The sequence below is a fragment of the Protomyctophum parallelum genome (genome assembly GCF_964188405.1).
Source record: "Protomyctophum parallelum genome assembly, chromosome: 11".
NCBI lineage: Eukaryota > Metazoa > Chordata > Actinopteri > Myctophiformes > Myctophidae > Protomyctophum > Protomyctophum parallelum.
The window spans coordinates 19,926,805-19,954,139 of NC_139707.1; the positions used below are offsets into that span (position 1 = coordinate 19,926,805).

General features: G+C 42.8%; 1 protein-coding gene across 1 annotated transcript in view; it reads right to left on the reverse strand.

The window, feature by feature from the left end:
• Positions 1-1,088: 1,088 nt before the first annotated feature.
• The window catches only part of myo3b (myosin IIIB), an 87,457-nt gene continuing 61,210 nt past the window's right edge, over positions 1,089-27,335 (reverse strand). The window contains exons 28-36 of the mRNA XM_083775936.1: positions 26,552-26,714; positions 24,988-25,068; positions 22,412-22,508; positions 20,929-20,977; positions 19,719-19,842; positions 8,184-8,284; positions 7,757-7,803; positions 7,192-7,346; positions 1,089-1,290 (exon numbers count right to left, since the gene is read on the reverse strand). Coding sequence (XP_083632062.1) covers positions 7,214-7,346; positions 7,757-7,803; positions 8,184-8,284; positions 19,719-19,842; positions 20,929-20,977; positions 22,412-22,508; positions 24,988-25,068; positions 26,552-26,714 — 795 coding nt within the window. The 3' untranslated portion in view covers positions 1,089-1,290; positions 7,192-7,213. The remainder of the gene's footprint in view (positions 1,291-7,191; positions 7,347-7,756; positions 7,804-8,183; positions 8,285-19,718; positions 19,843-20,928; positions 20,978-22,411; positions 22,509-24,987; positions 25,069-26,551; positions 26,715-27,335) is intronic.

The following is a 27,335-nucleotide window of genomic DNA, read 5'->3' on the forward strand; positions in this document are numbered from 1 at the left end:
CTGCATATAGGATAAAAAAAATGATACACAAATTACATTCTAATTGGTTGTGTGGGGCTGTAAGGGATCTGGATGGATAGGGGGCACCCACCATAGAGAGCTATCGTTAGCAGCTGAAATGACCATACAAACAATTTAAGTCTATGTGCAAAGATGCAAGGATTGCACCGTTTTTTTTGGTTCATACTTCCAACGTTCCAACATTTTCCGGCAAAAGTGTCCTAAATGTTGGAAACGTGTTTTTTGTGATTAGTTCCAACAACCACACAATGTTTTAAGTCTAAAAGGAAACTCCACCATTAAACAAGACTGGCATCTGCTAATCTCGTTATGTTGGACAGTTCAATAGTGGTTTGTTAACATGAATAAGGCTCTTCCAAAACCAGAAACAATTAAGAGATCCTCGACTGTTTTGGGCAACAGCTAGATTCTAAAGATATCCCATTGACAGTATAGTATCCCATTTAGTAGTTCAAGCAAACATTTTAGAGCACAAAAATCTGTTCAATATTAACCAATGCTATCGATAACTTTAGAATAGATAGTCATTCTATTCTAAGCTCATACTGTAGGTATAGTGTAAAAGGAAGAAGATATGGATGGCCCTAGAGATAATTCAATTTGGCATTCATCTTAGATGTATTTATAACTTGGAAGAGTAAGTCAGCCACCAATAGGGTTGAAATATTGATAACCAATTAAAGCCGATACAGCTGCATGTACAGTAACAGGTATAGTTGATAATACATTACATACCAGTTTGTTATCATCCCAAGAAACTAATGTGATATTTAAAAGAAAACATCCACACAAGACAAGATGTAGCAGTCTCATTTTTCAAAATTTATAGCAAATATTTTGGATTTATAAGATAGCCACTCTTAGAGATTAATATCCATGTGCAGGTGGCTTGAGGCAAACTTCTTCAATATCTGTACAAGTAATCACAGAACTCCAGATTTCTATACAAATCAGTAGTTGAGATACAGATTACATTAATGAAAATAATTGTATATGTTGTAATCAAAAACTAAACATTCTGCCCATAAAGATAACCAAGCATCATGATCAATGTGAAAAGTAAGGAACATTAATTAATGACCATAGATTTACAATTAACATAACTTTACTCAGATAATACAATACAAAATTGAGATTAAAACAGTAATTTTACTCATTATAAAACAACAATTTACAAGAAATAAATCAATTATACAATACATGTTGAGTGCGCTGTTATAACAATTCTTTTTTTTGGTTGTGGTCCAATTCAGAGCTGAAGAAGGCAATCTGTAGAGGAGAGAGAGAGAAATACATGCACAAGATGTGCTTTACAGAGTTGAACCGACACAGAAAGCACTAAGCAACGGAGGGTGAGAGAAATGTCTCGCTTCCAGTCCGTCCCTTACGTCGTCCGTCAGTCTGGGAACGATCCCCAACTCTACGCAACGCAAGCAGCGCAAGCATCATTCCTCGACGCAAGCTGAGAAAAGTACCGCTGGAAAACGTAAACAAGATCGGCATGGATAGATCACATTGAAAGTTAAACAGGACAACATGACATCATCGTTCGAAGCACAGCTTTGCAAACTCGTCAGTGATTATCAGGCCCGGACTGGCCACTTGACGTAATGTCCAGTGGGACACCCAATGAATGGGCCGCCCCCCCTTGCTTTAATATGTTTTGGGCCAGATGTCAGGGATGAATTTTTGACCCAGTCCAGCCCTAGTGATTATCAGGCCCGAACGGAATCCGAGGCTGCGGTGTTCAGACGAGAACTCAGCGGAATTACGCGGAGAACAGAGTGTGTACAAGCTCTGATAGTTGTGTATAATTTATCGTCTCCTATGCTTCCATTTGGCAGTTTACAGACGCGACTAAAAAAACACAACCGTTGCAGATGATCATCTTTATCCACTAGTAATGTCATGGGTCCTTTTCTCAGCTTCTTCAGTTGTGTATATTTGCATGATCTTGAAATCCCAGGGTGGTTTTGTTGACAGCCTGATAACTAAAGCTTAAAATAAACGCTGCTGTTTCACAATTATGAGGCCTTGACAAAGTTATGTTTTACACTCTAGAGTTTATGTTTACACTACAACTGCCATCAGTGGATAATTGTTGTACTGCAATGCACGTTGTACATAAGCAACGCAGGCACTCTGTATGAAACTAACCTTGCGTGCATTGTGTGTTTATCTCACCCACATCACAAGTAAAAACAGACTCTGTCGAGGCCTTAAAGGCCTTGCAGCGTATTCCAAATATTTCTCAATTCTCACTTTTGACACATCTCATCCCATTAATGAATTTAGCTTCTCATTTTATTCAGAATCATTTACAGGAGATTCTGATTTAGGAGAGAATTCACGCAAAATGCATAAGGCAAAGCCAACACTGCTGCATATAGCCTCCAAACTTCAGAGTCAATTGACAGTGAGAGATGCGCATTTGATTGAGTTGCGTGGCAATGCCACAACATTAACTCCTTTTTTTTAACTTTCCATATCCGATGGACAGTTGGAGAGAAAACAGGTTCCACATCTGTCTCATACAAGAGATAGAGACAGTGTGTGTGTGTGTGTGTCACAGTGTGTGTGTGTGTGTGTGTGTGTGTGTGTGTGTGTGTGTGTGTGTGTGTGTGTGTGTGTGTGTGTGTGTGCGACCGTGCGTGTGTGTGTGCGCATGTGTGAGCTTGAGAGTGAGGAGTGAGTGAGGGAGAGAGAGGGGAGAGGCGCTTGAGGCTACTGGGTACTTGAGCCGCTATAATGGTGTCTCGTATGAGAAAACATCTGTGAATTTCCTCAGTGATCTACAACAAAGTATAACTCAGAGCAGTCATTCAGCAGACCTTTGAAGTTGCTCTCTGACAGAAAGCTGCCATTGTTCGCAGCCCCCAACACAGAGAAACTCCAACTTTGGTCTCACTAATTTTCCCTGCAATGCGATACAACTCTCTTTTTCCCTTCCTTCTAGCCTATATGAAGCCGGGGATATCTGCATATTCAAGAGCAAAGCCTTGGCAATGCGCAAGTCTGGCCTGGGGTCATGAAAGGCGGGACAGGTCATTTTACCTTCCCTCAGCCCACCCTGGGTGTGTTAATCCAGCCTTTAAGAAGGAAACTCTCCCCTTCATAATCATTTGCTAGAGCCTGCAGTGCTCTCCCAGGAACACTGCAGGAAAGATGTATCATATTCAGTATTCATATGGAGGTATCAAGGGAAAAACACCTAGGCTATCAGCCTTGTAGGGTCTGTGAAACTGGTAGAATTCTCTATTGAAAGCAATGTTGTCATATTTACTTCTCACTTCTTCAGTGGTAGAGGAAGTTAATGGTTAAAGAGGCTAACATTGAGAATGGAAAGCCATAGGTTTTGTTCCTAGCTATGATCCTACTATTGCGACAGAAAATACTATATTTTCTTCGCAGTCCTCAGACACCCATTTGACAATGACCTCAATTAAAAGGTCATTTGGTGAAGCATTAGGTGATATGTTTGTATACCTCCTGGCAGTGTTAAAAACAACAGGCTTTCTGTCATGCATCCCGAACTAAGACAAGGCCGTGGTAATTCTCACACTGTTGCCCGTCCAGCGTTTATTCAATGGCAGCTGGTCCCACCATCTGGGAGAGCAGTGCCGAGGCAAAACAAAACAGGTTACACCTTTGGCCATGCCAAGTCTGTGAGGGCCCTGCTCAGTCTACAAACTGAGAGAGGCTAATCACAATTTCACGCTCTGATTTGTCAAATCCCGCTCCAGCACCGGAGGCATCAGAAACAAAAGGAAAAAAGGGGAGAAAAAAGTTTGAAGTAAACAAATTTCATGGCATACAGGATAACATTTTGTTTTTACACAGTTTCTATTGTTCTGTGTAAGCCTTTCTCTGGTTCCATCCCTCTTCAAAATGAAGAAGCAAGTGTGAGTGGCTGCACTCCTTTGAAAGTGAAAAGGAAGCCGCAATTTTGAGCAAAGTATTTGGTCATTGCCGACATTAGAGGGTGGAAGCTATTCCCCATCCTGCATGAATTTTATATTCATGCAAATGCAAACAGTCCATAGAATGTCTGCAATAAATTGCAGGTGTGAGGAAGCAGAAACAAAAGCCAGTGTAACCCTAATGGCATCCCTTGTCATTAAGAGCCCTTTGATGTATGCACTCAACAGGCTCTTTTATCTCTCTCTCTCTCTCTCTCTCTCTCTCTCTCTCTCTCTACCCTGCTCAATCAGTTTCTTTATTAATGCAGTCTTTGGGTAATGTTCTTTTTGCTCAGAGCCCTCAACACATCTGACGTCTGATTGATACTTGTTCACGTCAGTCTCCTTTGGCATCATTCAGTCCATTACCTGACTCACAATGTGTATCACAATGTTAAGGCAGGTTGATACCAGCTGAAAGCATCGGTTGTCCTAAATAATATAGCAGAGGAAGCAGACTTACTGAAACAAATTAGCTAAAGCAAATTTAGTCCTGAACACGAATCATTTCATTAAGGTAAAAACTGGTACGCTTATGTAGCAATACATGATAATATTTGAGAGTGGTGAAAATCGCAAGTGTGAGACTATACTCATATTTATATAAAATGCACATAAACTGCATTAAACAGTGTGGCTGAAAGGACTGTTCATGCGACACTGGTATTTAAACTTTCACTTTGAACTCAAAGGATATAGAAACACGACAATGTTGGTCTAATCGTGTTCTCTCTTTGAAGTGAAACATCACTATTAGGTGAAAAGGTAAGCGCACTTCAGTAGAAAATAAAAGCATTTCATTATGTGTTAAGGCTGCAGCTAGTGCAGCATCATGATTCATGAATGTGGTCTGCAACTTTGGATAAGAAGGTTTCAGGCTTGTATAGCTGTGGTTTTAATGAAAGCACGGTGTTTGCAGCAAATAGCTGAAATGGTAAGAATAACACCAGCCGTAAGGCTGGCCACATTAAAGGAGCCCTCTCTCGTACCAGATGCAGTGAGTTTTAATGAGGAAAAACAAGACGGAGGTAGATTTAGGGAGAGGTATTAAAGAAAACACAGGTGGCGAGCCTCAGATGTTGACTTGACATAGTCTCTGCGCCTCAGTGTCCCACTGCTGAGACCTGCAAAGGCAGACTCACACTCCTGGATTCAGTTCATCATCTGAACACAGGATAGATGACAATTATTTCACAACATTTGCCGTTACAACACATAATCAGCTAACCAAGGCATTTTAAAATACACCTCTGCTCACCTCCTCTCATATGCTAAAAGCAGGCAATCAGCCAGGGACTTAATTTGGCAGAGAAAAACAGGGAAAGAATCACCCACTCTGGCACCATATGTCACCACAGTCCAACCTTGTTATTCAGCCTAGTGAGCCTATTTGAAATTCCTCTCCATGGTAAAACAGGGCCAAAATAATCAAGGGAGCATGATCACACTTAATTGATTCAGTGTACTTTTAAGACACACTACAGGGTGCTGGGGTGACCTATTTCAGACTATGCTTCAGAGGAACCAACTATCCCCACCAAGGGAGTAATGTGCAACGAGTATTCTAATTACTGGTGGATCTGTGGCTACAACCGGAGGTGAAACGCTTTTGAACTAACTTTGACAATGGACAGGCTGTTATTGCAATACTGCAATTTTAAATGGATTTCTTCTTTGTACATAGTTAAAGCATGACAAATAATATACACTGCTTCTACATGCAAATAAGAGTTTATTCTTCAGTTATTAAAATCTTTGAATGTGCTTTTAGGTTGAGCTTTGGAAAAGAATATTGTGCCTATATATGCTCACATGATTTGTTCTGCGCTGTATTAACTGTTGTGCACTTCAAAGAAGATTTTTATAATTTACAGTACATTACCAATAACTTGGAATAACTATACAAATAAGTATAGGGCAACCCGATGTTTAGTACACGCCTTCTTTATTACGCGTGTCAACATTTCCTGTCTCTCTTACACCTTACACAATTATTGGTAAGTGATAATCTTTAGAACAAAAGGCTTTTTCATGCATAGAACAAGAATGAATAATACACTGTCAATTGATCATGTTTAGATCGAGTGTGGTAAAATGAATGTCTGGTGAGTGAATATTCACCGGACCTGACCCTTACAGTATACTGAGCTTTGTGCACAGGTGGCCACCTAGGGTTTCACCAAACCCACAGGGACTCCAGTGAACCTGAAACCGATCTGAGGCCAGTCAGGGCTATCCAGGCAGGGCTCTAATGTTTTCCCCGCTGAGTATAAGGAGGATGAGATCTTCACTCATACCACCCTACTCTTCCTATTAAGATCAAAATCTCTTCTAGAGCCCTGGGGTGTCAACAAAGAGAGATGCAGTAAATGATTATGCAAATTGTAAAAAAAAAAAAAAAAAAAAAAAAAAAAAAGGGAGAGAAAAAAAGGGGGGGGGGGGGGGGGGGGCACTACAAATCAACTCTCCAGCCCTGTACCCGATACTTAATTTCTTCAGAGAAGATTCCTGTTCTTAGAGTAAATGCACTGGCTCGCTGTGTCTGTCTGTTTGGTGATTCTGGCATACAGGCAGCAAATCCTCTCTAACTACAAGAGATCCCACTGTAGGGCAACTTGTAAGGGGGAGTAACGTTTTCTTAGACAATAGACATTATGCTTGAAAATAAATCAGACAGAGTTGTGTAGACATCGCAAAGTTTTCAGCGCCCTGCCTATATGAGATGATGAACTCCACCCCATCCGCCGTGGGCACAGCAGAAAATCTGATGCTGTGAATAGAAGCTTGGAATTTAAATGTTGTCCACGTGTTCTTTCTAGTCACAATACTCTATACTACCGTATATAATTTTGAATTAGTCTTCTCCTCCCACTGCACCACATGAGGTCACATTTTCTTTGCTGTTCTGGTCATTGCTATTAATTTGTTACTTGTTTATGAAACATCTGAACCCGTTTGATGTTGTAAGGCAACTCCTGAAGTGCCAATAATACAATTAACCTATTACTTCTCAAGTGCAGATTGAGATCCAATTATAGGGCTATAAGATTTTAAGCAACTGCTAAAAACAACGCATTATTCACCGCAATATATATATCACTTTATAACTTGAACATATCTCTTGTGTGTTGTGTCATTGTTACATGCTGTGCACACCACATCCGCTGTTCTTTGGAATGTCTTGTTTATCTGTCCGGTGCTGCTGTCTTACCGGCTGACATGGCTGTAAAGGTTCAGCTCTGACTGACAAGAGGCCCTCTAGACGAGGTGGGAGGGGGCCCAGCCCCGTAGTCTTCCTCTGGGATTGACTCCACAGTTGACAATAATTTGTAGTACTCATCCTCGCTGTCCAGCACTTTGACTTGACTGTGGAAGATGGGAAAGAAGATGGTGAAAAATAAAAAGTGGTATGTTACAACTGAGAAAATAACGGCACATCATCATCTATAACCCCGGAGGGGGACAAAATAGAATAAATAGAACAATATTTGCTGATGGGATTGTGAATTCTGACTGTTTCCAATCTTGTCGACTAAACCAGAATATCATTTATAGAACAAATACAAGTCAGACCATGAACAATTAAAATTAGCATGCTGACAAAGCCTTAATATGTAACCCGGTCTCTAACGACGCAGAGCAACTGCTCATGAAAAGCCTGGTATTTTCAGAAGCCCATTTACATTATAAGAAAACAACTCCATTTCTGGATTCTTCAATTCCACAAAGGACCCGCTCTGTTTAGAGTTGCTGTAAGTAGGAAAGCAGTTATTTACCCAAGTTTCCTCGGCTTCCTCTTGCTCCCCTGGTAATCTAGAGTTCTCTGAGGATAGGGCCAAGAGCGCACAGTCAAAAGATGAGCAGAGAGTCATTAATTTTTAATTCAAAGTGATTTTGTGTTGAATGCGAGCAGATGCTGATAATATCAGAAGTCACAGCATAATTTTTTTTGATCAAAGGGCTCAAGTGAGCCTGATGAAGCATGCATCTTGCTCAGCTTTGATAAACCACATCAATTATTCACCGTGAAGGCAGACATCCTGACATGAAAGCAGCAGATAAAGAACATAAGCACATGTTCAAGACAAGAGGCAGAGAAACCGGGGGGCGGGGCTCCAGGGGTCTGGCACAGGTAGATTTAATTGTATTATCATCTGGAACCGAAGTCAAGACAAAGGCCTTTTATCGCCACTTTGAACTCACATTTAGCTGGTTATAGTAGATGCTGTCTTCGGGGCTGTTGAGCAGCTTGAGCTGCTGGCCCCGCCGGCGAGGGGTTCTGTGCTGTAGCTTCACCACTGGACCTGCAACAGAGGAGAACCACTGAGACACAGCCCAGAGCCATGGGGCATTGAGCTCCACTGAACAATAAGCACCACCGCCACCACCACAATGACAAGAGCAACATCCAAACACAGTGAAATCCTCATAGTTCAATTAAAACTGAGGATTTTACTGCAATCCTCGTCTCAATGTGTTATTATTAAGTGGTAAAACATGTACCATATACATTTAAAAAAATTACTGATGTAAGATTATTGCAATTGAGTGGATATGCTTTCCCACAAATTCCCAGTAAAATGGAATAAACATGAAATAAATGTGTCCCTGCAGACAGGTGTCTATATTTACATATGGACATTTGCCAACACACTGCGGCTAAATTATAGCAAAGTACAACATGTCTGTTGGTGGCATAGTGGTTAAGATGATTAACCTCCGGAACCACACATGCTCTTGTTGGCTTATTTACATCCTACCAACCACAAGACTTCCAGGTGCTCTCTCGCCTAAATTATCTCCCCATCGGTCTTCTTCTGATTTTCTCTCTCCTTAAAATAAGAAAAGGGGAGTATGCACTCCCCTTTAAATATAAATGTATATACTAATACTGCACTAATGTGGAATTGTATGCTTTTCATAATTTTGACTACCTGAGCAAAGAAAATAAAATCAATGCTGGGTTTCAGATCATACAAAAGTAGCCTTGAACTGTCTGGAATAACTCAGAGATGCCATGACCAATGTTCTACAAACCACAACACATTGTATTTACATTATACTGAAAAGGGGGATGGCATTTCTCCGCCCAGTGTCAAATGCTTGTTTAAGCAGAACTGAGTGAAAAGCAATCTGCACACCCTGCCTCAATGCCACCCACTGACTGGCTGCGTTAGTAAAGGCATTAACTTTGCCAGGCCAACAATGTTTTCTCCCAATGATCGTCAAAGTTACGTGATCACCTCATTAATCAAACATAAGACAATTACGACATTTTCCACACTCTTCTATGAGAGCATTTCAAGATTTATTGCTTACAAAAATGTTTCAAAATCCAGACACCTTTACAAGGAAGCATCTATATTTAATGTTAGATAACGTTTCATCTTCTTCGCACTGCATTTTCAGTGAGACAAGGCATTCCCTCATCATCTTCCTACCTTGGCTTCCCAACCTTGACTAAAGCTGCATTTGCTTTTTCTCTCTCACTTTGAACAGACCTCATCACATCTCAATCCTCTATACATCAAAGACCAGAGCCCCTGCCACCGCACCATCTATCCTCTGCTTTCTTCGTGTTATCCAAACCAGCATAGGTTTACTAAATTTAGACTTTGGTAATGCCCAGAAAGTTCCTAGCAGTTCTGTGATATCAGCTTTACTTACTGTATGCTTCAGTGCCTTAAGAGGTTTTGTTAACATACACTGTACTCCTTGGTATGGCGGTTATTTTCTCACTACTATTTAGGGATGTGTGTGTGTGTGTGTGTGTGTGTGTGTGTGTGTGTGTGTGTGTGTGTGTATTAACGGGTGTGAATTGTCCCAAAACGTGACACATTGTTTGTCTTGGGTTATAATACCGGTATAATAACAATGTAGTATGCAACTCATGTGCAGGATTTGTCACGACACTGTATATTTATATATAAATGTGGTATCTGCATTGAACCCATGCTAAGTATCAGGGGCGGTGTGCAGCTACGGTATACTGGGGCAGCACATTGTGGAGCAATTAGGGACTATGGGCCAGATTCACAACGCCGTTTACGCTCATGTCGTGACCGTACGGACATTTACGAGCATTCCCACATTACGTGTGGAATCATTTGAACTTGAACTTTGAACTCATTTCCAAGTCAGCTCGGAGGGTGGTATACCAGTGATCAAGGCATGCGTATATTTATTTAGAATGCTTTAGTCTTCATGCTGAATCAATTAATAGTCCGCAAACCTCAAATACAATGTGTAGACTATGTCCCCAACATTGGTCAGAGCAAAAGAAAATGATAGCCTATATACATATAGCCGAAATAGATCATGTGTCGCGCAGCTTGCGCTTGTATGCCTATACCGTATGCATGCATTCTATAGTTCACACACATGACGGTCTGGCAGACAGACAGCAGACTGACAGTCACTACCGACCCGAGAAGGTGGACTGTCGGCGGGCTGAGCTGTGCCCCCCCTCCACCCCCCCCCCCCCCTCCCTGGAGGTGCTGGGCATCTCCCCCCTGTCCCCTCAGAGGAGGGAGAACCAAGCAAAATCGAGGGTTACTGCGGCCATCGGCTAATTATATAAAAAATGGAAGGCCACATTATTGAATGGCATCAGCGTGTTTGAAAGTCGGCCAGTCATAGTTTTAAGCCAGCTCAGCGCTCTCCTCCAAAGGTAGAATATGCATAGTAACTGTAGCTGTAGGCTACTACTTTAGGCTACTACTGTAGGCTACTACATTGATCTCATCATGTCATGAGATCAATCAAGTTTGGTGCCTCAGCATAAAACTTCCATTAGGCTATGCCAAGTGCCAACTAACGCCAAATATCCCGCGAATCATTTCAATATGACGACATCATGAAATGAACCATTCATACTGTAGCCAACTTACCTCTGACGAAGAGGATATATATAGGCTACCCGCCGTATGGTTGAAAGTTTAAATAGTCGAGAACAAATCCAATCCCCATGCCATTCAGACAAACGACAGTGAGATGATAGTAATCTAAAAGACCTGTGGTGTGAGTGAGCAATTATCCAATAGAAAAGGCTTTTATATAATTGCACAAGTATAGCCTTGGTCCTGATGTTGAACTAAAATAAATAGGCCTGCAGTGAGATCTTATAATTTATAACGTTCAGTCAGTTGACATTGCGAGTGCCTGTCAAAATCAGCTGATCAACCTACGTGATCCGATACAAGCTACGTGTCTAGAACAAATTCATTCCCCGGGCATGATTCAGATATACAGCCTACAACAGTGAGTTTCAGGCTGTAATCCAAAGGACAGTCTTCCCCCCATTAATCAATGCAACTCTGATAAAAAAATATCGGATATCTATCCTGCGCCTATAGGACCATGGTAGTAGCCTATAGCCATGGTCCTGCGCTTGAACTTAAATAAATAAGTTAACTAGAGTTGCATTATACGTGAGAGTAGCCTAGATACTTTTATAACGTTCAGTCAGTTGACATTGCGAGAGACTCGCCTGTCAAAATAAGCTGCTCTACAAGACATTGTAAGCTTGGGGATCTCTACATTTGAGGCTGTGATATGATGTTTTTCACACGAGGAAAGATATTTCCTGTTGCCTTATATGGAGTGGAATGGGCATGGATGATCAATTAAACCAGGCGACACCAGGCGAATCGCTTGGGAAAGAGGCGAAATGAGATACACGGGCGATCCGCACAAATGAAGACATTACGCAACCTTTGGTGAATGACTCGTGAGCTTGATCAGACGGATTAATACGCTGTCATTACGCACTTCATTTACACCTGGTCGTAAATTTCTGTTGTGAATCTTGCCCTATGTGTCTTGCTCATAGACACTTCGACATATAGACTGGGGTGCAACCCGGGGGGACCTTCTGTTTCCCAAATGGCCCCTCAACCGACTCAGCTATGGCTGCTCCCAAAATACACAAGCAGACGTTCTGCTTGCGCAAGTAACTACAGTATAGTTCCACCGCTCACTTCACACAGGTGTGTTTAATTGATACAGAAAAGGGTAAGAATTGATTGTGCCGATCATCCCCTCTTAACAACGACAGTTTCAGCAGAGGGGGAAGCCACAGACACGGCTAGTGTGAGAGCAGAAGTGGGGAAGAAAATAAATCACACTCAAGTGAATTGAGGGGCGCCCAGTGTGGCTGCCACATGTCGTCACGGGTCAGGCATGCTGATTGTTTTTGGTTTGCCTGCACTATTATCAGACACAATACAAACTATCCAATGCACATACAGATTTTCAATATGTTTTCAAATGTCAGAAACAAAAGAAATAGTAGCCCCAGGGGCCACATCAAAATGCACATATATGGAGATTCGGGGCCCCTGATACGCCTAGAACCTATTCCAAATTCAGTCCAGTGAGGTTTCTAGTTCTACATCATCAACTCCAGCTTCTGAGAAAAGGGTTAAAACTGCAGATAAAATGCAAGTTTTAAGAGAAAGCCGCTGAGAACAGGAAAGACCAGGCGAGTGACACTGAAGTAATAACCATGCAGCAACGTGTCGCCAGCAAGATGTTCGCCAGCGACCCCACAATAAGTATTTTTGAAATGCAACAAATTCAACAATCATGGTGCTAATTTGACATGCCGAGTTCCTTCTGCAGTTCAAAGCGTGCAGTGGCAATCCAGCTTGCACTGATTCACCATGCAGCTGCAGCTGAATCAGTCTAGGGGCTGATATCAGGTATCATGCACTCTTTTTATCACTCTCCAGTCGAAGAGAAAATAAAGCAAGGAATTAGCACAATAACTCAATTCATCAGAGTTAAATTAACTGAGGATTTTACTGTGACAAAATATCACAGATCCCCATCCCTATTGTCAATTGTTGTTCCTATACACAGGTTTAATGTTTGTCTTTAGTTCAATGTTTGTTTTGTAAACGCCATTGTGAAGGGATATTTTACTTCATAATGTAACTCACCGTGGGCGGCGGTGATTCAGGGGTAGAGTGGCCGGATGGTACCCGCAAGGTTGCTCGTTTGAGCCCGGGCTCCCCCAGAGTTAGTGTCGAAGTGTCCTTGAGCAAGACTCTGAACTCCAAATTGCTCCTGATGTGCTGGTTGGTGCCTTGCATGGTTTGATCTATGTAAAGCGCCTTGGATGCTATATAAATACACCATTTACCATTCATTACGTCATATTGTCTCTTTATTGTTAATGGCGTTTATTTTTAACTGTATATTTATATTAAGTTTGTTGTATGTTTGACGTAACTTTTATGATTCTGACTCCTAACGGCATTCACTGCAAGTGAACCACACAGCACAGACTCCTTGATGGACATCTGAGGAGATGCTTTCTGTGTTGGTCTCAGACCTTCCACCATGAATTAAAAAAAAAGAAGAGGATCTTGCAGTTGTTCCAGAAACCTACTCTACTAGTGCAGCCCTGGAGAAACAACGCAGGGGTTTTCAACATGACCATTTATCCATCCTGACCCGCAGCCATTAAAGCATGTAGCAGATCAGAGGATGGGTCAGGCTTCCCATCTCCGCCTCTGTTTGGGAAATCACTGCCATTTGATCCAGGCCAGCCCCAGAGGAATGCTGTTCCTGAAGATATCTTACAGGCAACACAGGCTGCCAAAGCAGCTTCTGGCATGGGAGTCGTGTTTGGACCCAGGCAGGCAGATCTTGGAGAGGGTCAGACAGTGGCTTACACAAGGGCTGCTAAATGATCAAGGGTAACGTCTGGTGTTTTGGGGTGGGGAAGGAATAATGGTCAACTGGGAATACAGAAGTGGTGGAATTCAAACAATATTGATTCCTCCCTATCAAAAGAAAGCCTGGCAGAATGTACTTCGTGAAAGACCGACATATTGTACATGCTTGCTTCTCGAGATAAAAAGGATGGGAATTATTTTTGAGATAGGTGTTTCTTTCATTTTCAAAGGGAAGCACATGACTCGCATTACATCTCTAAATACCACTTTGAAATCCCCTGAAAATCAGAATGCTGCTGAGAAACAACATAAAAGAACTGCTAAAAAGGATTTTCTTTTTTGGTGGAATAAATTAGAGATGTATCGATTTCCTTCCTGACTCACGTGCTGGGATCACCTGACTTCTCCCAGGCCAGAGTGAGCTTTGTTTATTCAGATGGAGAGCGCAGAGGCACCAAAAGGCATGGATTATAAGGAAAAATCATCAGCAGGGTTCTTTGATGTCTAAATGAGGCATGTGCAACCCAGACCCCTCGCTTTACCTCACAAACCTCCCTCTCTGCTCACGTAGCATGCACACACACACACACAGTCTGACAGATGTATGAGCATACAATACAGCACACGCAGACAAGGCATGTGCACACGCGCACACACACACACACACACACACACACACACACACACACTGCCAATTGCAAACAGAGAGACCCCAAATAGATATCTGCAGTCAAACTTTGAGAGGAGTTCCAGAACATTTCAGGACTCCCATGTGATTTATTACCAATGTCTTGATTTGGGACATCATAGTTAAATGGTAACTCATGTGCTTTGAATTATAAGACTCACTAGGAAAATCACTAGGTTCTGCAGATAATGCACCATGGGGCAGTGCCTGCATCTGTCTTTCACTAATGCAGGCAGAGGATGTTGTTACTTACAACTAATGTTTCACACCGAAATCAATCATTTCCCCTGATGGCAGATTTGGGACTCTGATTCCCAAAGACATTTTTGCATACAGAGGGAAAAGATTCGACTGACTTTGGGGGAAGTCAATCATTTGTCAGACATGTGTATAATGCATCATTGTGGGCCAGCAGAATAAGTGAATTAAAATAAGAGGAAAAGGGGCTAATTAGTTACAGGAAAACCAGCCCCCAAAATGAATTTTGAATGGCACTGGGTGTATACTGTGGATTATTTGTGATATTACTCCTTCGAGAACTGGTAAGACAGATATTTAATTGTTATTTTTACCAGCTGCTGTGTAAGCACAGCTGGCCTATTTTCTATCGCCTTGGCTTTCACGCCCACTTGCTGTAGTAGCAACCTATTTTTCTCATTGGCTGCCCCTAAGTACTGCACCCGCCGTAGTGACAACCTATCGTCTTGATTGGCTGCCTCGTCTCTAGGCAACCAGACACTTTTTGCCTGTAGCCGACCTCTCAGCCAATGGGATAGTGTACAAATACAAATAGTGAGTGTACAAATACAACCAAATGTACGACCCATAACAGTCCATTTGTACAGTCTCAGAGTTTATTGTTAGAAAAGGGTCCTTTGGTTTCATTTGTAGTAGGCTACACTCTGGACTCAGTCACCTGGACAGATCCTGTTGTTTCCACACACACACAAATACAGATACACAGATATTTACAATTCTGCAGATATAATAACGCAGCTGATAGTTATGACTATGTCATCAATAATGAGTACCACAGACAAATGTCATTCTGACCCCTCCACGAAAAGGCCTCGTTGTCCTGACCCCTTACCCATTATTTATACCTTATGGATGAATAGTGTGGACTTAGACCGTTTTTCCTCTGTGGCATTCTTGTTTTATAGTTATATTAAAATATGTAAATAGTACTGGATCCATTCTGTAAAAAAAACCTTTTAGCATCAAATAACATTCAGTACCCTATATTCTGATATTTGACTTCATCAAATGTCTGATCTGATTCTGAACAGGGAATGTGTACAGTAACAACAACCACCACCGACACCATTGCATTTTGCGCATGAGAAACTTTCCCAAACTACATCAAGTGACTCGGTGCACTTTTGTTAACACTATCATCCTCTACCTTGATTTTATGTTTGAAGAGATTATGCTGCCGAAAAATGTGATGATGAGTAGTTTGGATATACATCCTGTTAACTACTCCCACTGACATTAAGAGGATTACGTAGGTTGAGGCAGACAGAAGCAACTCCTTCCGTCGAGTTGAGTCCCTTTCCTATCCCTTCCAAATCTCTGCAGCTGCAGTTGCGTAGCGCCTGTAATTTGCCTAAAACTGAAGGCATCCGGTTGAGGCGCTCAGATACGTGGAGGCAGACAGATAAATCAAAAGGCTGAGAGACAGCGAGAGGGAGGGAGAGTACTGTATGGAGAACATGGAGAGGGTGGTTCATTTGTCTGACAGATGTAGTATGTTGAAATGATGTTGCTGCTGGTGGTGATGATGGTGGCGGTGGTGTAGGAGGTGGTGCTGGTGGTAGGGGATGTGTGTTTGTATATGAACAGCAGCTGGCTTTTGCAAGTCTGCAGTAGGGGCTAGGGGGAGGAACATGTGACAAGTGGTTTCAGAGTTGTCTGTATGAAGAGCGAACTGGGTACTAGGAGAGTGAGATGGATCAGCGAAGTGACATCCTAATGCTAACTCTCCAATGACTTTACCGAGATGTTACGAAGAAAGTGAAGACAGCAATATCAGTTCTCATCGATTGGACCATGGTATGGACTGAGGGTGCAGAACTATAACCAATGACACCATATTAACTCAAAGGGTACTTGTTTTTCCCTTCCTTGTTTTTGGGGTGTCTGTGTTGTGACTCCACTCTCACTTGACATGTATGTTTACCACAACTATAATCTTCAAAAAGCCTGTTAGCATAAGAAGCTCAGCTTTCATAAACCATAATGTCAGCTCTGACTGATCCTCGGCACCATCCTGTTTAGTTTACCCCACTGAGGTGCATAAGTGGCACCCTGATCATATCTGCTTCTCTCTCTCTCTCTGTCTGTCTCTCTGTGTGTGTGTGTGTGTGTGTGTGTGTGTGTGTGTGTGTGTGTGTGTGTGTGTGTGTGTGTGTGTGTGTGTGTGTGTGTGTGTGTGTGTGTGTGTGTGTGTGTGTGTGTGTGTGAGCAAACTGTGCATACACATCTGTGAGTCATTTTTGAAACATATTCATATTGAATTAATATTCAGGCGGGAGAGAGGTAGCACTCTAAGTGCTTGGTTTACATGACAGATGAGTAACTTTTGGAGCAGCAGAACATGACAAAAGCTGAGGGGGGCACTTCAGCCATCAAAGAGTGACACGTACAAGTACTTTGATGCTCTCTTCTCGCAGCACTGCAGGTGTTTGGCTAAAGACTGAGGGAATAGTTCACTAGTCTGGTGTCAAACACAAAATGAAATAGAAGTGGTAGAGTAGGACGGCCGGATGGGAAAACCGTGAGGTACCCATTTCAATCCTGGGCTCCCTCAGAGTTAGTGTCGAAGCGTCCTTGAGCAAGACTGAAGTCTGAATCCCTAATTGCTCCTGATGTGCAGGTTGGTGCCTTGCATGGTTTCCCCCGCCATCGGTGTGTGAATTGGTGAATGTAATTCACAACCATGCACAATCTATGGAAAGTGCTTTGGATGAAAGCGCTATATAAATGCACCAGTTAACTCAATTGAATTGATGAATAGACAGGGCTGGGTTGGACCACTGCACAACTATAAGCTCAATCAAATCAGCGAGAAAGGACTTGACGCCCATCAAAAAGACCAGTTCATGATTCTGAGGTGGTGTTTTTACATGAATGTGTGTGTCTGTGTGTGTGCGTGTGCGTGGGAAGGATTGTTGGGACAGGATGGATCTGATTTCCATGGCTAATTTTCAGTTTTTCTCCACTGGTGTCCTGAAACACTCCAGGCTCTCTACTCTAGTCTCCAGCCCCAGTGTGGAAGCGATCACCAGGGGCGACGGCAGCCTGAGACAGAGGAAGGAGCCTGCTCTCCAAACATCTGGCAGGGCAATGCTTCCATGACTTGTTCAACCTCGGGATGGAAAAAAGAAAAGGCCCTCAGATCTGCCGGGATCAAAGTGTGCCCTGGGTGCCTGAGCCACCGTGGCCTCCCTCAACATATTCAAATAAGGTTTCCTGAAAGCAATCTGAGCCACAAGCAGACCTCAGGAAAGAAACAGGGGGAGGAAAAGTGGTCGATGATGAATACCTGAAAATCTGTGCGCTCTCTCCACACAAACCAACTGAAGCATTAATGAATGCTGTTGTTTCAGGAAGGGCAATGAGAGTTTATTTGGCTTCCTAAATTGTGTTGTTAAACTAATGCACATAGAAAATTGGAATGGGCGCATGTTTTAGCCACAAGCTTCAAAGACGGAACAACTTCCATTACGAGTGCATGGTTTTGCTTTCATTTGTGGTCATTTTACTCTAAAGAAAAGTTGGATAACACTTGCTATGCATCCCATGTATATGATGCATTATACTTAGTTATAACGTATTATAATCTTCTTATAACACTGTATAGTTATAAGAAAGTGACATTATAAAATGGTTTGTGATGTATTGTGATTACATTATGAGTATTTCTGACTGCTTATAACTGTATTTATACAGTGTTATATGTGCAGAGTGGCTCACAACCTCAGCCTGATCTCCCCCGAGCTACAGGGAATTCCCTTTGGCTTAGTGGTTAGGATGTAGGCTTTCCAGGCGGGAGACCCGGATTCGAATCCTGGGCGTTACATTGGTGCCGTGACCTGGATTGGGTTACCCATGGGAGGTCAAAAGTTGGGTGAGTGTAGCCGAGTGGCTCACATCATCAGCCTGATGGCCTAAAATTCTAATATCTCCCTTGAGCTACAGGGAATTCCCTTTGGCTTAGTGGTTAAGATGTTGGCTTTCCATGACCTGAAAGAATATCTACCAGGAGACCATAAATGTAATTTTCCTCCTCTTTTGTATAGTAGTAGTAGTATAGTCGTTATGCTATGTTTATTAATTGAATACATAGGACCACAAAGGAAACAAGTCTTATTTTTGTGTATTCAATCAATCAATCAAAAACTAGGGGTCTACTACTGTAGGTTGTTCAGAAGCACCAAGGAAATAGGAAACAAATTATGGAACACACATATTCCATTACAGTAGAAGCTCCATCATAACATGTCAAACATGCATTTGAACCAAATGCCAGAATGCACAGACTGGCATCCATTTCAGCATTTCCATCCATATAATCATGCTGCCATTATGAATTCATCAAACACTGCGGTGGTGATGGCTGGGAGCGGGGGTCACCTGTATCCAGCATTACCGAATTAGCCGCTATCTAACCCAGACCTGCTGTGGCGTGCTGACACTAATCCCAGGCCCGCTGTAGAGCCCTGTCTGTGTTACATTATCATGTCTAATCCCCGTAATCTCTCAGCCACGCTGCTAAACGCTATTCCACCTCCGTCTTTTACCTCAGACTCTAATAACATTAATGAAGGGCCAGGCCCCCCCATTACCCATCCCAACCTAGTGGTGGGCTGGGTGATGGCCATAATCGGAGGCCCCCTGTGTAGCCACCCACTCAGCCTTACAGGCAGCCGGAATTAATGTAATTCATTGCCTTGGGCAGAAAGCAAACCAAACATATGTTCAACAAATCAGGGTTTGTGTATTTTCTTGTCACCGTTACTATGCGGGTCTATTAGAGTCACTGATGAGATCTTTAGTGAAAGGGCTCACGATGTGGGAGAATGACAGCTTTGAAGTGCTTGTGGCACTACTAAACCTACCCCACCCCACCACCGCCACAAGACGTTTATGATGAGCTGACCCAGGTTATTAAAATACCTCAGAAATGATCACCCATAATGCTCTTTCCCTTTGTTGACAACAAAGAACGGCAGGAGAGGATTGGCTGGGATGAAAGGTTGAAAGGGGTCCTGTATTAAAAATGGCACTTTATCCATTAACGGAGGATTTCTCCTGTCTCTTTGTGTAATTACCTGCACCCGCCAGCTCTGTGCACGGGCTTACCTTGTTTACACTGCGCGTCCTGCAGTCTGGCTGTCTCCCTGCAAGGCTCCGCGACACTGTCTTCCGCTCTGTCTGTGTCTCTCTTGATGTCTTTCACTTGTCTGTCTCGGCTGTCTGGGCCAACCTTGAAAGAGGAGGTACAGAACAAACACGCCCAGAAGATGAATGAAAACAGACGATAAAAAGATAGAAAACGTGTGCGCGTGCACACACACACACACACACACACACACACACACACATCATGCACGCACGTTAAAGCAAACGTGTGCGCGTGCACACACACACACACACACACACACACACACACACACACACACACACACACACACACACACACACATCATGCACGCACGTTAAAGCAAGCCCCATAGTGTTGTGTGTGTTTTTCTCTTTTATTTAGTCATGTGGAAGTTGTAGTTAATTTCCGATTCGGCACTCATAAAACTCAAACCCATTAATGTGCTTTGCAATGTTAATCACATGCTAATGCAATTGCATATGCCCATTTATTAGCCCTTCCTCCTAGCAAACAGCACCAAACCACTTAATTGTGAGACTGAAAAACGGGAAACATACAGCATACAGGACTCCTCTCATATTTAATTTTTATCTTTGAATAAAAGAGCTATAGGAAAGTATTAATCTGCTTAACATTTCTAAGTACACCCTCCAAAGGATTTTGCTTTTTTTTAATCTTACATATGCTCAGCAGAGTTACTGGCAAAAACTGTACATTTTCCTCATTTCATCCTTTCAACATCAAATGGTGAGCAGCAAAAATTGGATCAGACTTCAAAGAGTGTGATGTGCTCCAAGTCACGGAGTGGCTCTTCTATTTCACATATTGAATTCGAGCAGGATATCAAAGTGCTACCAAAGAACCTCAGGTCTTTACTAAAAAAGGGGTCTAACATCTGTAGAAAGAGAAGCGCAAAGACAAATCACCTCGGGGAACAGCGAGCATTTATTCTCAGCCGTGAATTTCCAGCCTTTTGATTCTCTCATTCCCGTACCACCCTGTCTTCCCCTCTGAGATGGAGTTTGGAGCAAGAGAAGTCTTTTGTCTCAAGGACTTGAGAAGAAGAAAAAAAAAGAAAAAAAAAGAAAATCCTTCCGAATAATCTATGTTAAAGCGTCTTTGTAGAAGTGAAGTATTATGCATACATGGGGATAAGGAAAAACATTTCACTGTTATTTTGTTACTTACATTTGCTCTAACCTCAGTATATGACTGTGTGCTCTTTGGGCCAATAGACCTGGGGAGAAAGGAAAATGTCTTAAGAAAACGGATCATGAAATATCATAGCATCACGTGCAACCTACAACGTATACCTCCTTATTGCCAAGGAACGAAAAGCCTTACATACCCAAAGCCCATCTCTGTGTGGTCTACTTTTAAGCAATTTGGAGAAGTACAACTCATTACTCATTAGTGTTAATTAGATGAGACGATGTGGGGTAATTTAAAGCTACAAACACAATGCTGCCTGCCAACTGCAGTCATACTTTGAGTGGAGAAAAGCAACATCTCATCCAGTATGGACTTGGTGATGCAACTGCAGCCGTAGCTGCTGGACGTAAACACAGAGAGAGGAGATATCAAAAGGGAAAATAACAGCATGTAGGTGAGAACATAGTTCTTACAGGAGGAAATGGGCCAGATCATGTCAAAATAAATCTATATGGAGAGAGTCCAACACTGATTAAACAGAATTGTTAAGTGGAGGTTTGAAGTTTTTCTCTCTCACCAAGGAATATGATTGTAAACATGGAGAGGGGGGAAAAAATGTGAGACTCCCAAAAGAGACGCTTTCTCAGATGGAGTATACACCCAACCCAAGAACAACATTTTTCAGATGTGGAAATCTTTTGATTTGGTAATCTGGTGAGTGAAACGTTGACCAAAGAGGCAACTTTAGGTTGAGGTTCCCAACTGCATTGCGCTTTAAATTATTGGTTTAGGGGGGTTTTGTTTAGGGAGTTCAGTTAAGTATTACTGAGCATTTAACAGAATCTAAAATGCTTCATCTCTTGAGTGAGGAACCTGTAACAACATGTAATCAGCTCGAGATTTCCTTCTAGAAAAGAGAACACATGTGAAGTGCAGTGCGGGGACTGAGCTGAACGCCACCGCTGTCCTGACACCATGTGTGTTGCCGTGCTGTTGGCGGCTGTTCCCCTGCTTAGCACATACCTTTTTAATGACCGGCCTGCCCCATATGCTGAATAAACACAAACTCCTCGGCCCCCGTACACTACGGTACATCTGGAGACCAGCGCAGTGCAGCGCTTGCCCGGCCGGCCCCCATTTGCGGTCAGACAAGTGTGCGCTATCTTTGTGGAAAGATATTTATTACGTTTATAAAAACTGAAAGAGGTGGTGCGCGGGGTGGAGCTTTCTCTTGTGGTCTAACCGGCAGTACATTACAGGGCATGAGAAGCCCGCCTTGGCAAGGCTGAGGATGAGTGACAGGTATGTGCACTGCAGTGTGGGCCCTTCAGCTCAACGAGGGGCTCTCTTTTGGTGGTCCCTACTCCTGTCACGTTACAAACGCAGGCAGGACGAGATAAACATGAGCGCCTGTTCTCTGCATAATATTACAAAACTAACGACACCATTACACAGCATAATCTTTAGTGTTGATTTATCTCTTAGTTACAGGTCATTTTTTCTCAAACGTTTTACTCACCAAAGATGCTCCTCCATGGCGCTCTTCCCTCTAACCTCAGGAAGAGATTTGTGCCTCCGTAGTCCATGATCTCGACGCACCCGATGGCCCCTGTAAACTGCACACAACCAAGACATGCTATAGTTTAACCACATAAATCACGATAGGTGAACATTCAGTGAAAACGGGTGAACATTACGTGAAAACAAATGCTGAGCTGGGGAAAAAAGGAGCAGGCCAACAAGTACCTCTGTGGAAACTGTAGCCCTCTGACCTGTCTGAACTGAGTGGTGCTGTACTGTACTTGTGGTGCTGTACTGCACCACTCAAAATTCAAGAGCACTTAATAGAAAATATAGTGTTTGCTGGTAGAAAGTTGAATGTACAGTATGTGTGTACATAGGCAGTTATGTGAATGACGGGACAACACATGGGCTTTGATGGATGGTAAGCTATTCCTACAAAGTGACTTAGTCAAAGGTTTTGTGTATTATTGTAAAAATGATATGCACAGAAAAAGAATGTTCAAGTGCATTGTTGAGCCACGGCTCTAGTGTGCACGGTATAATCTGATCGATGGTGAGCATGCCCCCACCCCCACCCCAGGCCCTGCTGAGATCTGAGAAGCCACCAGGCTCATAAATTTGAAAGGCATCTGTTTATTTTCAGAATGCAAATGCGGCCCACCTCAAAGGCTATAAGCTGCGGAGAACACACACAATGTGAATGTGCAAGACTCTAGAGTGTACCATTGGGGGGGCCCCGAGGCCCCACTTATGTCAGGTTCAGGGTCTCCCCCTCCCTGCCCTACACTGCCCACACACACAAACACACTTCTTTTTAGGATAGGGGGGAGGGGGGCGGTGGCAACAGAGGGAGCTTCCTCACACCGACCCACTGTTTACCCATTCCGCTGCATTTAGATTTGGTTTTAATGGCGGACATTTACGCAAGGTGTGCAGGCGACTGAGATGCTCCATGTGCCAGATGAGGGCAGCCCCTCAGGAGAGCCAGGGAATACAATGCCAAGTCTCCTCCCCCAGCCGTCCTCTCCGCCTGCCCCCTCTTGGCACCCTCCCCTTGTCCTCCAGTGAGAGCCTCAGAGGGAAGGGGGGGGGGGGGGGGCCGGGAAGGTTAATGTGCCCACTTTGATCTTCGTCAAGGCACACTGAGTAAGAATTAATTTACATTTCAGATGAAAAGGTTGACAGTATAAAAAGGCATCTTGTTTCTGGTATGCGAGAGCTGTGTAATAGGCCAGGAATTTGAGAGAGGAAGTGGTGAGGAAACAGGATAAGCCCCTCTCTTGCCTTTACTGGGAAGGAGATGAAAGGAAGAGAGGGATCTCAGTATGCACTGTTCTTCTTGAAACATGGGGACCAAATGCTGCCCAAAACTTTCAAAAGCCTTTCTTGATGCATTATTAATTAATTATTACTGTTTCGTGGGCCACTCATTGAGATCAAAAAGGTGTTCCGCAAACCATAAGGTTTTCAGGCCTTTATTCCCTTTTTTTCTTTTGAAAACGTATGAAAAAGGGAAAATAAATACACCACAACTTTGTGTGGGACTGCATGACAATTCCACTGGTCTCCCATTTGAATGAAGAGCTTCAGAAGACAATCTTTTTTTTTTTTTTTTTATCCCACGATTTTGCAACCCATTTTTTCACCTAGTGTCAATTATCTAATGTAATCCTGGGCGCTACACTTCCACTGCCAACCTGGGGGGCAGCGGACCAACATCATGCTTCCTTCTATGCATGAGGAGTCCAAGCTGCTTCTTTTCCCCTGACAGGGAGAGTTTCCCCGGCCGGACGTAGCGTGTGGAAGGAACACGTTATTCCGACCAGTTCCTTTTCCCCTCCATCAGTCGCCCCGGCTGGCGAGGTAGTTTAAAGACCAGGATTACTGCATGTTTTTTGTGAGGGTACCTACCCTAAGGGACACGGGGAGAACAGAATACAATATCAACAGCTCATTATATAGTAGTTGAGTGTGTATAAATGGAACCAAATGGGTCAGCTCCATTTGCACACTCTCAGAGTTAAAACACAAAGGATTATTTTTTGGGGTTCGAGAGACAAGAAATTGTATCAAACGGTTTCATGCTCGGTGTACACTGTACAGAGTCCTGTCAAATATCTTGGTTTTCAACATTCACTACCAAATTGTCCCAGTCTTCACCACAGTTAAAATTAAGTGCCACCTGTCTGACCACAGGTCTTCACCAGGTCAGGAACGTTTGTTGTGTGTGTGCATTGTTTGGTATTGAGTGATCATAGAAGTAACAGTTATAGCCAATAGTAAACAGTACAAGGTTGATGCGTTGAGTGTACCTATTTGCATGATATTTGGATAAAATCTGAAGGAGTAATCAATCAGGGCTGCGATCAAGCCAACAGATTAGCTGTTCACAGACGGATGGACGGACAGGGTTCAAAACATAGTTTTCCCATGCCTTCAGCCTGGTGGAGACACCATTATGTAAACAGAGCTGTCACATTGCAACTTGAAAAAACTGGCCTACAAAACCACAAATAATTGGTCTATCTAAGATTGCCTTCTCATGCATTGAATCCAGGTAGTTACACTTACCTGACTGTATGCGGACAGCAGCCTGTTGCCTCTCCTTTTTTATTTTTTTGACGTTTTGTCGAGCAACATAACCCCTCCAGGCTGCAGAAAGTATTAGAGACAAAGAGAAGAGGAGAGAGAGCGAAAGAGATATTGTATTATCTTGATTATTTTGTTCCACTTTTGCTTTGGCAATGTAAACGTATGTTTTCTCATGCCAATAAAGCTCCTTTGAATTTAAATTGAATTGAGAGAGAGAGAGAGAGGGGGGGGGGGGGGGGGGGGGAAGAAGATGCTAATACTGACCAACCTGGCAACCAACAATACACATGGTGCATTATTACATAAAATATATGGATACCATGGCTTTTTGGGCACAGGCCAACTCAGGGAGCATGCAAGTCAGTTAAAGTCACCAGTTAAAAACATTCATGATGGGGAAGAGTGGGTGGGCTCAGGGGGTGGACGGGAGGAAAATGAGGGGTGCCTTAAGATCTACGTACTGTATTAACAAATGTATCTGACAGTGACATGTATAAGGACTCCACATGGGAGGGGAAAAAATGTAAAAAACCCAATAAAAAGATATATAAAAAAATAAAATAAAAAAACATTCATGAGCCTACTAGTCTGGAACAATGTTGGGAATGCATGCCCTGCCTGTTTATGCAATACCGTAGTACTCGTTGTCAGAGTACACATTGCACCCATTCTCAGAGTACCCGTGGCTTTTGGTATTATTCTCTTTTGGGAAACTATCCTCTACTTAGCTCAGTAGCACAAGTTGGCTGGGGCTGGTTGAATCACCCTGCCCTAGTGGGTAGACATGAAGTACGTGGCCGAGTGTGTGAGCAAATCTGTGTGCATTTGCAACATCAATAGTACGCATCCGTTCTGAATGGAAGTCTAAATGGGCATGTAGGCATCGGTTTCTGTTGTGTGGCATCAGACCAGTGCTCGATCAGCAGAGGAGAGAGACAGAGACAGAGAGAGGGTACATCCAGATATACGCGACAAGGGACGGCAAGATGCCGTGAGTGGCAGGAGTCTCTTCCTGGTCTCTTCCTACTTGTGTGCAAGTAGGCCATTGCCACTCACCACTGCTGGTACATGGTGCTCTGAGTCCTACAGAGCTCTCTGTCCGGGCACGACTGCTGCTCTGAATCCTAGAGCTCTCTGCTATTCTAAATCCTCTAATCCTTAATATTGTCCAATACTTCGATACGGAGGGGGGTGAAATATGTCAAAAAACCTCTGTGTTTTAAATAGACACTAGTGCTTTCTATAGGGTTTGATTTGGGGCCCTAAAGATGATTACAATTATTTTCATAATCATGAACCTTTTATAATAATTTAACATTTATAATAATGTATTATAAATGTTTGAGAAAATTATATTGTCTTATAATATTTTTTTGAATGAGTTATAAACATGGAATACATAGCAAGTTAAGAAGTATTATAATAATGATTATATATAATAATATGTAAGTCATTATAATAAAGTTTGTTGTTATTAAGGTTATAAATACAGGATTCATTCATAGTCAGTATAGACGTGTGTTGACACAGAATAGCTATATACCTGATTGGATGATGATGGCTCCGCGTTTCCTCTTCTGCTTGCCTTTGCGGTAGCGCCTGGCGCCCAGCCAGCCCTTGGTGTATGCCTGCATCACCACCACGCGCGCAATCACCTCCCTGAGCAGCAGGTTGAGCTGCTCCACATGGTAATACTTCAGAAACACCTGACACACACACACACACACACACACACACACACACACACACACACACACACACACACACACACACACACACACACACACACACACACACACACACACACACACACACACACACACACACACACACACACACACACACACACACACACACACACACACACACACACACACACACACACACACACACACACACACACACACACAGTGGAGACAATGTTAGGACCCAGATCTCTATGAGACTCTGAAGGTTCATTTAGAGCAGGGGTTCTCAACCTGGGGTCGCAACCCTCAGGGGGTTGCAAAATTATTTGGGGGGGTCCCCAAAATATTTAAAAAAACGTATTTATTTTGCAACTGCAAATTTTAAATTATTTGTTTACATAGTACACACATAAACTTTCCTTAGTGATTATATCTGGTTTCAGTATTTATTTATATTGTATTTTCTCTATTATTATTTCACTATAATTGGGGGGAGGGGGCGGGGAGGAGGGCGCGAGACATGGCTAAAGCATTTCCGGGGGTCCCCAGCCAAAAATGTTGAGAACCCCTGATTTAAAAATATGTGTGAAAATACATTTTCTAAACACTTTCTAAATCTGAAAAACCTAAATGTATTTA